This window comes from Austrofundulus limnaeus, unplaced genomic scaffold (assembly GCF_001266775.1).
Source record: "Austrofundulus limnaeus strain Quisiro unplaced genomic scaffold, Austrofundulus_limnaeus-1.0 Scaffold468, whole genome shotgun sequence".
In the NCBI taxonomy this organism is placed as follows: Eukaryota; Metazoa; Chordata; class Actinopteri; order Cyprinodontiformes; family Rivulidae; genus Austrofundulus; species Austrofundulus limnaeus.
In genome coordinates, this window is record NW_013952870.1 from 217,346 (window position 1) to 232,579 (window position 15,234).

General features: G+C 38.0%; 1 protein-coding gene across 1 annotated transcript in view; it reads left to right on the plus strand.

The window, feature by feature from the left end:
• LOC106529812 (calcineurin subunit B type 1) overlaps positions 1 to 15,234 on the plus strand; it is a 59,943-nt gene that overhangs the window by 41,464 nt on the left and 3,245 nt on the right. Inside the window, exons 3-5 of the mRNA XM_014025321.1 lie at positions 5,249 to 5,425; positions 12,861 to 12,920; positions 14,822 to 15,006. Coding sequence (XP_013880775.1) covers positions 5,249 to 5,425; positions 12,861 to 12,920; positions 14,822 to 15,006 — 422 coding nt within the window. The remainder of the gene's footprint in view (positions 1 to 5,248; positions 5,426 to 12,860; positions 12,921 to 14,821; positions 15,007 to 15,234) is intronic.

The following is a 15,234-nucleotide window of genomic DNA, read 5'->3' on the forward strand; positions in this document are numbered from 1 at the left end:
GTGTGTGTGTGTGTGTGTGTGTGTGTGTGTGTGTGTGTGTGTGTGTGTGTGATATATATTTGTACAAAGTATAATTTCAGTAACATGTAGAGAACAATAAAAACACTTTCAGTTTATTTTTTTCCAGTAGTTATTTTTAAATCCATTCAAGGCCAAATAATATTTCATTATTAATTAAAAGATACCCCAAAACTGAACATTAAAACCTTTTTAGATAGATCTATGAATATTATCACTACTTTTACACTGTGCCTCTACTCATTTGGTCTTTGCTCCTCAGCATTTGTGATCCTTGCTTTAGACTCACCAGAAGAGGTCTCTTCTCTCTCACTCTCTGTGCTCCTTTGTCCTGACTCCTACAGGTCAATAGGGATGGTGAAATAATTATATTTAGTCTATTATTATTATTATTCACTGATTTTCAGATGTGAATAAGCTCAGCTCCTTTTTCACGGTGCTCCAGAAGGAAGTCCACTCGAAGACAGAAGGAAAAGATGTAGTCACATCTTAGTTCTAGGTGTTTATAGTCATAAACACCTAGAACTAGTTAGCAAAGTAGCAGAGTTATTTGGAATGTAACTCTCTATTTTGGAGTGTGCAAACCAGGTTTTTATTTGTCAAACAGGGAGCACTTTGCTCATTAGTTACATGGGACTTTTTGCTGTTAGCCTGGTGCTGGAGTAAATTATTACTACTATGGACATTTATAAAGAGTACATCTTCAGTTGGCTGCTGGGTTACATGAAATACAGACTGAATACCTGAATGAATACATAATAAATACATCATTGGTCCTACTTGGCTAAACCAAAACAGGAGAAAAGACCTCAGCACTCTGCAGTATTTTTGACACCAGGGCTTGAGGGATAACTTCACAAGTAAGATGAACAAATTTTTTGTGTTTTGTGAATCACATATTACTGGACTGGATTAAAAGCCAACTAAAGTTAGTTATAATGTTTGGTGCTGGTGTTTACTCCACTATGAAGGTTAACTGAGACTTTATAAATCATATAAAATCTGTTATTCCCTAACACTGATTTAGATTAACTGACACAAGAATGCATCTGTAGAAACAGTATTACAGTTATTACTGCTATAACATTCTCCAGTAAACTTTCCACTGGTGTCACAGACTGTATTTCTTTCACCCCCTCTCTGATGTCTCAGCCTAACCACAAAATACAGACAACACAGTGTTAGACTGGAATAAATTTCCAACAATCTTACTAATAATTTCTGCAGCTTTAGTTCATTATCAACAGATACGCATCAAAATAATTTTGTTGAAGTGTTATATTTCCGTACAACACAAATATATTTATGCTTGTGTAATAATTATTTCATCATCATTCTTCTTTATAATATATTTGTCATATTGCTGAGAGTCTTCTGCAACAACACTAATAAATGAAATAAATATATATATGAAATGTGTGAGTTGTGTGTTTTGCAAATACATCTCACACATGGATATTATACTACAGTTAACTCTACTAAGAACATTTAAATAAGTTGAGCATATGTATTCTATTTGTAGCTTTGATAGCTGTCTATTTAGGGTTTCCAGCAAAAGTGAGGTACAGTATGATTGATTAAACAGGCTAATAATTAATTATGCCTGATAAACATTACACTGAGAGGGGCCAGTGACTTTTCAAAGATGGCGGCACCTCGGCTCGACAGCGGCATTAGCGGTCTGTCTAAGAGGAATCAACTCTTTATATATGTTTATGGTTACTACCAGCAGTGATGATTAATACTTAGTTTCTTGAGAAACTTTGGTATATTTACTTTTCACTTAACATTCTCCAGGGGTCTCATTTATAAAGGATTGCGTGGAAACCATACTAAAAGTGAACGTACGGCCAAAAGGTGAAAATGGCTTACGCCAAAAAAAATTCAGATTTATAAAACCGTGCGTACGCACATTTCTGCGCATCTTTCCTTTATAGATCACAGCTGCACGTCAGTTTGCGCACGAGGTCCCGCCTCAGGTTCTACCCCTACACGCCCACATTCAACCATAAACAGTCAATGTAAAGTACCTCATGAATGTTAAGATGTATTTAAATCAGTCAGCTGATCAATGCCAACAAAAGTGATTGGTTCAGACATGCTGCGTCGTGCGTCTGGAGGTTGACAGGTGCTGACTGACAGCTGCTCACGTGAACAGATTGTCTGTAATTGACACAGATTTTCCCTCATTTTGCTTTAGAGTAATCTAACGATTTTTATAAAAAAAATACTCGGCTTCAAATTAATTTTCCATCAGAGCCTGCAGGACGATAAAAACAGTAAAAATAAAATTAAATAAGTCAGATAAAATTAGAAATAAGTTCACTGCTCTTCTCCTCGTCCTCTCCCACTCCTGCCTGCTCCGTTATCTGCGGCAGACACCCCCGCCCCGCGCGCGCGCACACACACACACACACACGCACGCGCGTGCGCCAAACACGGACTTTAAACTTGGTTTTATAACATCCACACTGGCAAGGTGGACGTTATAAATGCGCATGTATCCAAAGCGTGACTTTTGCTTTCCTGCTGTTTCTAGTCGGGGAGGGGTCTGTGGGTCAGGGTCGTCTGAGGAGGAAGCAGATGAAGGGATTTGCACACGGGAACTTTTATTTAAGATTTAAGTTTTTTTATTTCAAAGGTCCTCATGGCTCAGCAGCAGCAGAAGCATAAATATTACTGTTAATAAAGCTGATGATAAAGTTGAATAAAAATCTAAGTCTGATTATGAAGGTAAATTAAATAACTGACAGTGAGGGTGCCGAGCTTGCTCGCGGTGATAGACGCATGCGCTATACATTACGTGAAAGCTGACTACAGTTGAGAAAAAAGAGCGCACAAGACACTTAATTTGTCTTAAACTACAGACATTCTGACAAATAAGTAACAGTTTGTAACCTTAACTCAACTTAGAAGGCAGAGGGTGTCAGTCTTTTCCGCTCAGATTCAGCTATCGGAGCATGAAGCTAATGTTTACTCACAATGCTAATGCTCTCTTACTCTCTGGCGCTCAAGAGGTAGAGGAGCCGAATGGCTGGCTCACTGCTGCCAACTAGTGGTCAGAGGCTGAACTACAACATAAAAATGAATGGCTGGCAGGAAAGTTGACATTTTAAACCTTAATAAAAAATCCATACAGGGCTTTAGAATATCGATACAGTATCGGGAAATGAAATATCGCGATATTTCAGTGTATCGATATTTTCTTACACCCCTACTACTTGTATGGTTTGTATCGTGTTCCCCGATGTTGGTGAACTGAAAACGTAATGATTTTCAGGCGGAGGTTCTGTTGCTCTTGGTACTCGGGGGCACTCGTTTTTGTCTCGACTGTAATATACACTCTAACAAGTTTTTACTTTTGCATAAAACTCATGAAAAAGTTGCCTAGAATAATTTCATACTCTGTATAACACAAACGCGCGCGCACACACCTACCTTTGTACTGGCTGCTGTTAGCTTCCTCCTAGCTGTCATCTGGAGGTGGTCTTTGCTCTCTCGGGTCTTGGCAGTGAAGGGGGATAATTGTACATTTCCCTTTTGTAACCTCCGTCTTCTCGTTTCTGATGCTCGTTCTTGAATATCCTCAGGTTAGAAATACCGATTACGAGCGTGAGCTTTTATAGCTAAGTTTTCCCTGTATTGCTATGATCCATTGCTGTCACCTTAACTCCTCATCAAGAGGAAAAGGGAGAAAAACTGCTGGTTAGTGGACAAAACGGCACACAACAGAACTCCCATTTTATACCAGAAGCTCACAGCTTTAACTTTTGTGACTTTCACAGACTAGTACTAGCAGCTAACGCCAAAAACAACAGGCAAGTAGGTAGGAAGTGGAAGGGAGGTGTGTGGCTGGAATTTTAACGGAAATACGTCATTAATGGCCATGGCATATAGGCTATTGAACCTTCATGCTGCTCCTTAGCTGGCTCGTTACACGCTGCTATCAAGGTTGCAAGAAAAACGTGGACTGAATTTCATGGGGTGTGGTGTATGAACAAGTGGAATGGATTGGATAATGCACCAAAGAGGATCTCTACCTTACACTACAAAATAAAAGGAAACTTAACAGATCTATGATCATATATTTGAGTTAATAAATAAATAATATATGGTTATTTAAACTCATATTCTGGCCACAGTATATTGAATTTAAAAAAAATAAGGTTTTTTTTAAACACCAAAATTATTTATTGGGGCTTCAGCCCCCCTAAAATAGGCCTGGTGACACCACTGATTTTAGGTATTTATTTTGCTAATAATGAAACCAAACCATCACCTCCATGTGTAATCATAGTGATTGTATTGAATCTGTCACCTGTTCTAGCTCAGTGCGATCAGCTTCGAAAAATCCTAACATGCAACGTCAAAAGGTTGAAGCCGATTCATTTTTAATTCTCACCATTTATCTGTTATAACATGTCTCATCACTGCTGTTATTGGTGGTTGTCCGTCTTATCAGAACCTTGATGTTCTTGTGGAGGTCAGTAAATCCAATCAGAACAAGAATAAACTGAATTTGAAACCTCATAAATTTGTCATGCCGGCCTTTTAATATTATTTGAAGATTAATAGCCTGTGTTGTTTACATCCTTTAATCTGGGCTCCTAAAGTAATAGTTTGTGGTTGGTCAGTGTAATCATGTGACACTGTGTGAATGAGCTTATATAGCAATTAACAACTGGCTTTATTATGGCTTTTGGATTACTCCTTGCTATTGTGAGGACGTTGGACTGAGAGGAGAGGTGAGGCTTTACTGATGGCAGGAGAACAAAACGAACAAACACCATCTGTTAAAGAGGCACCAGTAGAAGACAAAGGCTGTAAGTTCAGCTGCTCTCACAATAACTCCTATTTCCTCTTCAAGTTAATAACACTTTGTTCTTATGCTTTAATTTGAATTTCTAGCAATATTATCAGGGGTTTGGTTACCTTTCATGTTTGCAGTCATTTAAAACTACAGGTGTATTTATACTTGCAGAACTTTTGTTAAAATCCTGTTTGCATAATGTTGCTAACAGGTTGTTAGTTCACCCTTTACCAGCAGTGGCTCTCTAACACTAAAGACTTAGACATGAGTACAGAGCCTCACGGGGTTGTTAGTGTTAACAATCTTACAGGTCAGCTACTACCAGCAGAGCCTTAACACCTGACATTTTTATTTTCACACCTGTTATTTTTAACTGAAAGTCTCATTCAGATCTTCTGTCTCTTTTTCTTCTTTGTCCAGTCGATGCTGATGAGATTAAGAGGCTAGGGAAGAGGTTTAAGAAACTCGACCTAGATAACTCGGGCTCGCTCAGCGTGGAAGAGTTCATGTCTCTGCCCGAGCTGCAACAGAACCCGTTGGTGCAGCGAGTCATCGACATTTTTGACACGGATGGGAACGGAGAGGTGGACTTCAAAGGTATGAGATGAACTCTGTTTTGTTCTGCTGCATTTAATCTGTGTTTTTAAAACTTGTAATTGTTCAGGTTGACTTGAACCAAGTTGGATTACAGCAGATTACAGATAATTTATTTCATTCATATCGTATTTTGGCATTTCAGGTGAAACATTTGCAGCTTTTTTTTGTTTTTTTGTTATATTGATGCCTGCGGGGGAAAATATATTCATTTCTCTTTGATCTGATAAATTTAAGAAAAGTTAAGATCATATGAATATTTTGATGTAAGGCTTCTGAAAAAGCATATTTCTGTGTTAATTTTTCTAAGACAAATATTGGGGAAACAACAGATTTGAGGATATGAGTTTTGGCTCGTTAAGAAAGAGTTTAAACGTTATATTCTGATGGTCTGAGAGGCCGGGACCCAAAAGTTGACTCAACTCCTGAAGGACTGATACATTCAGCACAATCAACATAAACAGTCCAGTCCCTGCACACGTCCAGCCAGGTAGAGTAACACAGACGTTGTTCAGTTAAGAAAATGGTGACAAACTAAACCAACTTGGTCAAGCAAAAGTGCAAGTGTTTAATATTAACTAATGTATTTCACACCCGTCATGTGAAACGATTAAAAACTGGCACTATTTTGTCTTAAGAATCTCAGTTTCTGATTGATTTATTGAGGGTTGAATGAAAACCATCTACACACTTGTTCTGCATGAATACATTACCTGCAGAGCTAAATTTGTCATTCAATTATAGAGCGGAATGAAGGTCTCACTGGACAGTCAGAGACTAGCTGGTGATAGGGCTGTGTATTGGCAAGAATTTACTGATATAATACCATAGAGTTGAATAAGAACACTAGACTGAGCCCTGCCCATCCCGTCCACTGTTAGCGTCTGTGACAGCATGAAGGAGCAGAAACAGAGACCAAACGGCAACGGCTCACAGCCTTCATAGAAACTAATAGAAAAGCAAGCTGAACTGGATCTGTTTCACATATCTCTGTAATATTTTTACAATAAATTAATAACTGTTAATTTCATTCAACAATCATGTAAATTAATAACTGTTAATTTCATTCAACAGTCATGTTAAACAGCAGATATATACCAGAAAAATATATATAATTTATAAATAACAATGATCTAATCCAGACTTGAGGTCATCCTGCAACTTAGACTTTAGCTAGTTGAAAAATGACTTCAGCTAGTAATAAAGTATATTTATTATGTCTTCTTAGTGTCATAAAAAATAAATAACAAATATTTACCAGTCACTTTGAAAATGTTCCCTGTATACCTGTTATAGGATGAAACTTGTCTCTATTAGCTAACCAACAGGTTCCTCTAACACAGTGCTTCCCAAACTTTTTATCTTCTGACCCACAAAATTTTCATGGCAAAAACTTGTGACCCCCAAATATTACTGGTCTGAGTACATAAAATTTGTTAATAACCCTAAAAACAAAGGCTACACAAATATAAATACTTATTTATACTTATTTGTGTTTTTGTAATAATTATAGGGAAAATATTACATCACTAATTATTTTATTACCCTTTAAACTGATTTCTGAAGTGCAGTGGTTTCCAAACCTTTCAGCTTTTGACCCACAAAATAACAGTAGCACAGACCTGTGCCCACAACTATTTTTGAATGATAAACATTTGTATCAGGTCAACTAAACATGGGCATAGTAACAATATTTATTATTCTACATTTATACATTTTATGCAACTAAGGCAAAAATGTAATTAATTTAGAAAATCTTTTCAGGACCCCACCTTGATGTTTCAGGACCCCACTTTGGGTCCAGACCCCAATTTGGGAACCACTGCTCTAACAGAAACCTAAAAATACTTACATTTATAATAATAGTTTACACTGTGTAGGTCTAAATATTAATCAGAGGATAAAGTAATATTTAATAGTTTGTGTTAAATTGTAGCATGATTTAACAGWGCTAAACTCTGTWTATATGYTCCACAAGCTAAYATCTGCTAACCAGTTCAATACATAACAGTGATTACATTAACTTTATAAKWTTATTTTAATTTTAAACTGTTACATTATTTTCTGCTCAGATCACATTGAGCTAAATAAGATCAAATCTGCTGACTTGTGTTGTGAAATGAGACGTCTTCCTGTTTATCTTCTGTTAATAAATCTATAAAACAAACAGATTTTCTGGCATTATTTAAAACATTAGATAGATTATATGTGACCCATCACATCAATACGAGGATTAAGTCTAAACGTGGTTTATGGAGAAAAAGGCAAATATAGTGTTTTGACTAAAATGTTAACAAAAATTGCATTTTGCCAAAATATAATGAATAAATGCCTTATCAATGTATCATTTGAATGAACTGTCTGAAATATAATCAAAACAAAATTTTGAAGCACTTTTTTGGGCAGTAGCAACAAAAAACCTGATTTTGAGGAAAAACGCCTTAAAAATTTGAGATTTTCCCTGTGAGCTAGCAAAGTTTTGTTTATTTTTAGCTGGGAAATCTCAATATTCAAATATAGTTTGAGGTTTCCTCTTTATAAGGACACCAAAAATTCCTCATTAAAATAACATAAAATTAGGATTCAGACCAAATATTTATGTATTATTGTAAACAGCAAGACAAATTAAGTCATATATATGGATTTACTTATGATATCAGAATGATTCAGGCATCAAAATGTAGCTTTTAAAGCCAAGAATCTGAAAATGTAATTAGGTCATTTTGACCAAATTTGACTTAATCCTCATTTCGATATGATGGGTCACATATAAACTGTAAAATATTAATAATAATTGGGTTAATATTATTATTATTAATAGTTTATGATTTCTACATCGTCAGTCCTTTTTTTCTGCTCTGTTGTCAACATGTACAGTAATGGGAAATCCAGACTCTTGACCGTTTTGCGTTAGCGGTTAGCTTCACCAGCTGATCACACGGTCATGTGGTTTCTGAGCACTCTGGTTTTCTAAATAACCTCCTTGTATAATACATGTCATGTCACAGGGGCCATGGTATGAAGTGTCACCATATACTACAATCATGTAAGAGAGGCAATATTTCACCATTTGTTCCTCCAAAGATTCTAATTTAAAAAACACCATGCATTACAGTCATAAAATCTGATTAAATTCATTTTATTTATATCCAATCAGAAGAACACTGTACGACAGTGAGAACTGTATTTCACATTTCCTCTTACTTTAAGGCTTAATTAAAAAAAAATATATATATACATACAATATCAGGAAATGAAAATATTGCAACATTTCAGTGTATCAATATTTTCTTCCATCCCTAGCTGCTAATTCAAACTGAACTATTGTGAGCATATACACAACTTTTCATAACGTTCAGATTTCAAATTAATCGTACCAGGAAATTTTGGAGACTGTGGTTCACCAGTTAGTCTCAGTCCAGTCAGAATATAACGATTAAGTCCTTGGTTTTTGTTTCTATTTTAATGTGTATTTCTTCAGAATTAACTAACAGTTTTTAGCATGAAGTGTTATTTATAATGCAGAGTCTTTGAGTGCTCATGAAATTGGCTCTTTTAAATGAAACAGAGGGCGTTGACAGAGGAGAAGGTAGAAATGACTCAGCCTGTAACTGAAAATATAGATGGAGGACAACAGAGCTGCTTCATGGAAGAAGAACCTCAGCTTAGCCTGTTAGCTTTAGCCCTGATGCTATCACCATATACACTACTTACAAAAAGTTAGGGATATTTGGCTTTCACGTGTATTTTATGGAAAACGTAAAAAGTTCACGCTAGTGTTATCATATCAGGAAAGTAGGACATTTACGTAAAAGAATGCACTGGTGATTTCCTCATCTCAAACAATTTATTGAAACAAAAGTTAACAACAATGTTGGGTACACCACAATAAAAAATTTCAACATCTCAATAACTCGTCATGTGCCCTTGAGCATCTATCACAGCTTGACAATGACGTCTCGTGCTGTTCACAAGTCGACTTATTGTCTGCTGGGGCATGGCATCCCACACTTCTTGAAGGGCAGCCCTCAAGTAATTGAGGTTCTGCAGTGCAGAGTTTTGAGCCTCTTCAAGGTGACTAAGCTGATCCCACAGGTTTTCAATGGGATTCAGGTCTGGAGCAAATGCAGGCCATTCCATTTGAGGTACACCAGTCTCCAACAGCCGTTCCCTGGTGATGCAACCTCGATGAGCTGGAGCATTGTCATCCAGGAAGATGAAATCAGGCCTGTGTTGTTTATGTAGGGGCACAATCACTGGATTAATGATGTTATTCAGGTAGTATGGGCTTGTCACTGTACCATTCACAAAGTATAGGGCAGTTCTGTACCGACTGGAGACGCCTTCCCACACTGTAACATCGCCACCACAAAAAAGCTTGTCTGGGGACAACAGTGGCTGATGCATAGCACTCTCCTTGACGTCTCCAACATCGCTAGTGGCCATCATTTCTGCTCAACGTGAATCGACTTTCATCATCAGAGAATAGCCCTGAGGCCCACTGGTCCCTCGGTCAGCGTAAATGCTCCCTGGTCCATGCAAGACGATGACGCCTGTGCCTGGTGGTGTGGTCAGGTACCCTTGCAAGTCGTCTAGCACGCAGACCACGCTGATGTAAACGGTTTCGAATGGTCTGACGTGACACTTGGGTGCCTCTCACCTCCCTTAACCATGCCTGGAGTTGAGTGGCATTCATCATCCGGTTTCTCAGGGCATTGTTCACAATGTAGCGGTCATCATCATGGGATGTGGCCAAAGGACGTCCACTTCTACACCTTTCTGTGACTCTTCCAGTCTCTCGTTATCTGTGTTGCAACCTGCTGATGACACTCTGTGACACTCTAAGCTCAGTGGCCACGTCCATCTGAGAACGTCCTGTTTGAAGCATCCCAATGGCAAGGTACTGTTGATCCATTATTAGGTGTTGTCTTGGTCTCATGATGTCAAAATGTGAACAGCATGATGGGGACGACTGTTTAAACACCAGCTCTAATTAAACAAGGACATTTATTGGTCGATTCAAGGATCAAACACCTGTTGTGAATTTTGCCGTTAAGCTCCTCATTAGAAAACAGCAACTTGTGCAAAAAGAAATGAAACATTCGACAGTTGGATATATGCAATAAAAACCTTAGAGAAGGTCACATTAAGTTCACCTGTAAAGGTTTAAATGCATTTTATGCTCGTCCTGAAATTTCACCCAAAAGCCGAATATCCCTAACTTTTTGAGAGTATGTGTATAGCTCAGCGCTACACATTATCCTCTCGTCACTGAGGTCCTCCATCCACATGACGGAGAGAAACGCAAAAACAACTCAGCCTGCAACTGAAAATATGGATGGAGGACCTCAGTTTTGCTTGTTAGTTTGTCGCGCTAGCGCTGAGCTAATACATATAAGCAGGGTTGCACATAAAATTTTGGGTCTGGTTCTCAGGGGAGAACCTAGGGTTGTTGCTTGGTGCTCATATTTTCCTTCACTCATTGAACACATTTATCTAGAGGGGCGTCAGGGCATCTAACGTCCCCCTGTTCTGTTTTATGACTCCTATCAGCTGCAACGTCTCAGGACATCATGCCAAATCGTCCAACAAGTTTTTTATTTAATTTTTTTTACTCTGCATAAATTTTGTAAACTACCTAAGTGGCCGAGGGGCTGTGTGTATGTCAAATAAACATCACAAACTGAACATTTCATGGTTAAATGTCTTTTAGACTAACATGTCCCTTAGATGGACAGCTCCTGTTTGGTCTTCTGGATCTTTGGCCTTGGATAAACCAGCTTTCCACACTCTCCAGTCCAAGCAGCAAATATCTGTCTTTTGCAAAGAGCAAAATAACTTAAAACATACAAATGTTTTATTTGTTTGACTGATTTCTTTAAGACTGTTTTATTAAAAAATATTATATTAGATGGTTTCAGCTTGTGTAATCATTTATTCTTCATATTTGATCATTTAATAAATTACATTTATCCCAGAAAAGCTGTGTCACAGTATGTTCCTAAATATAAACAAGTTTAGCAAATCAAGAACCTTGTTTTTTGATACAACTGTTAATGAAATTTGTGGATCTTTGATAAATTAAAATAACATTTAAAATCATTCACCTAGAGAACATGGCAAGTTGTTTGTATGTTTTTAATATACTGTATTTATGTATTTATTTATTTTGACAGGGGTTTACAGGGGTGGTGTTAAAAAGAGAATCATCTTTGCTTTAATATAGGGCAAACAAATGTTCTGTTAGAGTTAATGTGGTTTAATTAGAAGAACTCAAACAGTGAATCTCACAGAAAGACTCAGCCTGCGCGTGCAGCAACGCGCTCCCGTCACAGCAGTCTTTCATCAGGAGGAGATTTTGTCACTCACATAGAGTTGGACAGACCTGTTCGATAACAACATTCTGAACATATATTTAATGTAAAGTTAGGTTTTACAGACCAAAGTCTCTGGTAGTTCAGGAGCAAAGTGCAGGAGGAGATGTCAGGACTGACCGCTGCAGCCGGCTGCAGCCTCGGAAATCTCCATGGGTGCCCGGGATCTCAACCAAACCTGCTCTCACTGAAAGTCCCGCCCTGCTCTGCTGTGATTGGATAAAACGGCTCTGGACTTTGTCTGATTTGTTGAAGGCAGTGTCTCAGTTTAATCTTTATAACAGGGTCCCGCTGTCCTAAGAGGCTTGGTGAGCACCGAACACGATCCAATCATACCAGTGCAGCTGGATTTTAAATTTTTTTTAAAGAAATCAGGTCGCATTTGCGACCAAACTGGTCGCACTCTAGAGCCCTGCTAACTGTTGTTTTGACATACAATCTCAGGTATGCAAATTAGCTTTGTGACATTCCATCTGGTGTGCTTTTTCTTTATTTGACCGTACATGCGCACCGCTTATGTGCAACTCTGCATATAAGGAAATATAGTGTCAGCGCTAGCGCAAAGACCAATAGGCTAAGCTGAGGTTCTTCTTCCATGAAGCAGCTCTGTTGTCCTCCATCCATATTTTCAGTTCCAGGCTGAGTCATTTCTACCTTCTCCTCTCTGTCAACGCTCTCTGGTTTCATTTAAAAGAGTCGATCATCAGATATTGTCCAAGATTAACCTTCAGGGTGGATATAGCTCGCTCACACTGAGGACCTATCCACGTCATCGTTTACCCAGAATGCTTTGTGTGTAAATAAAATGGCTCTGTCTGTGTTAAAATATATTTTAAAAAATCAACAAAACTAAACATCCTACAGTATTTTTACAGTCTTTATTTTACAGTTAAAATAAATGTTTATCAAATAAAGTCTAATGTTTCAACTAATCGGGGATCCCTTTAAAGAAAAAGCATCCCAAATGAAAACCTAACAAGATCTAGTTAACTGTAAATTTATCATTTTTTAATAATTTAATCTACTGTTGTTTTTTATGCAGAGTTTGTTTTCTCTTCTTCCAGAGTTCATCGAGGGAGTCTCACAGTTTAGTGTCAAAGGGGACAAAGAACAGAAGCTGCGATGTAAGTAAAGCTGCTGCTTCATCATTTTTGGCTTTTACACAACTTCTATCCTTGCTCTGTTCTCAGTGTTTTGTTCTTCTATCCTCATGGGGACTTTGCATTTACTTCCATTTATTCACTGGTCATTTCAGCCTAACCCTGACCCCTTACCTTAAACCTAACCTCACAGGTACATACGTGACCCTAAACCTAACCTGACTTAAACTCTATTTATACCTAAAGCTTGGATTACACTACAGTAAGACGTGAGACAGCGGTTTGGAGATTGCGTAATTTTGGACATATTTTTTCCTGATCAAGTATAAACGAGCTGAAACGCGGTGGGCTTTAAATTATCATAGATCCTCCTTCTGCCCTACCAAAGCTCATACAGTTACCTAAACAGCCATAAAGATGGCTGGATATTGTGTTTCTTTTATTTTTTATCATGCAATGATCAGTGTTGCCTTGGGTGAAATAGTCCGTGGTGGAAAAGCTTTTTCTTTCTTTTTTTAACTGTGGTGATGGAAACAAAGACGTGAAAATCTGATTTTAACACTTTTTGAAACCAAGTCTCAGAGTGGAACTTTTCCATAACACCCCCCACGGAGGTGAGAAGCTCTCCACAGCTGTGAAAGCGCACATGCGCAAACAGCCGGCACACAGGTGACTACAGCAAAAGTTTCTTCTAAGCTAGCAACAGTTGCAATAAATTACAGACAGCAGAGTGTTTTTTTTTTCTGTCACCCTTTGCAGCTTGTAGAAGCAAAACACAAAAAGCATCATCGGTCCAAAGGAATGTTAGTTTATTCACCAGGTTCTGACATAACTGTGATCCTGCAGCTGCTGCATGATTAGTGCCACAGTGATTCCATGTAAATGGGTGATTTTTTGTGTGTGCATTTGCCCCAGTAAACATTAGCGTTTCCAGAGACTGGTTTTGTGTAAACAGGGCCCTAGTGAATAAACTAACGTTCCTTTGGACTTAATTGTAGTTGTTGTTAGTTGCTGTAGTCGCCTGTGTGCCAGCTGTTTGCGCATGCAGGCCCGATGCTGGTCATTTGGTTGCCCTAAGCACAACTGTTTTGTGGTGCCCTCCCCCTCCCAGAAATGAAAAATAATTCAGTATTTGCCAGCGCCTTTTCTCTTTATTTCCCAAAAAATATTAATAAATACTTCTCATTTTTGTTTTGAAAACAGATTTGCAAATATCAGAATATGAACACAAGTGAATTGTAAGAGGAGAAATTAAAACGTTGATAAAATACTACAGCTATTTTTGCATTAATAAAGGCACCAAACAAAATAAAATGTAAAAATAAATAAATACCACCATCATTATATAAAAAGATGTGTTCAGTGACACACAACAAAAGAAAGAAAGTGGTGGTTGTGTGTCTGACTTGTCTGTAGCTGAACTGTTAGATGATGGTTGGGTGGGTCCTGCTGCCCAGTCCACAGGTTGGTGGCTGTTTGAACTGCTGCTGGATGTTGATCATCTGAATCTTCCTCCTGACCTTCAGCTCCTCCTGCACATATTTCAACATTGACCCTGTATAATTCAGGAATACAAGACAAAATACTCAGGGATTTATACTGAAATATAGTTTTAAACACCACCTCCACAACTATAAAGTACATTAATATTAATGTAATGAGTTGAAAATATCTTTAAGCATCTTGTGCTTAAAATCAGACAAAGCTTTCTTTTGTGTTCACATCCTCTGTCTTTATTTTCATGGCAAAATAAAATGTCAAATGTATTTTTTTAGCTAGATTATATTAGATTATGTGTTTCTTTGCTCTAGATTATATAGAACTAAAAAACATTCCTATTGAAGACCGTCAGATGTGATGTGATGTTTCTGTTGAACTTGTCTAAACTCAGGTTTTCTTCTGTTCTGTTTCGTTTTGACCCACAGTCGCTTTCAGGATCTACGACATGGACAAGGACGGCTACATCTCCAATGGCGAACTCTTCCAAGTACTGAAGATGATGGTAGGCAACAACTTGAAGGACACGCAGCTCCAGCAGATCGTGGACAAGACCATTATAAATGCAGACAAGGACGGAGACGGCAGGATATCGTTTGAAGAGTTCTGTGCAGTAAGTTAAAACCCTCCTGGTGATCAAAGAAAGCATTTGGTAGGTCGTGGACGGGTTCTTCTTTAATGAATAGTTTTGTCTCTCCTGAAGAAGTCTGTTGCAGGAGAGACTAAACGTTTCATTCTGTCGGCAGGTCATAGACAGGTCTGCAGATCATAGACAGGTCTGCAGATCATAGACAGGTCTGCAGATCATAGACAGGTCTGCAGATCATAGACAGGTCTGCAG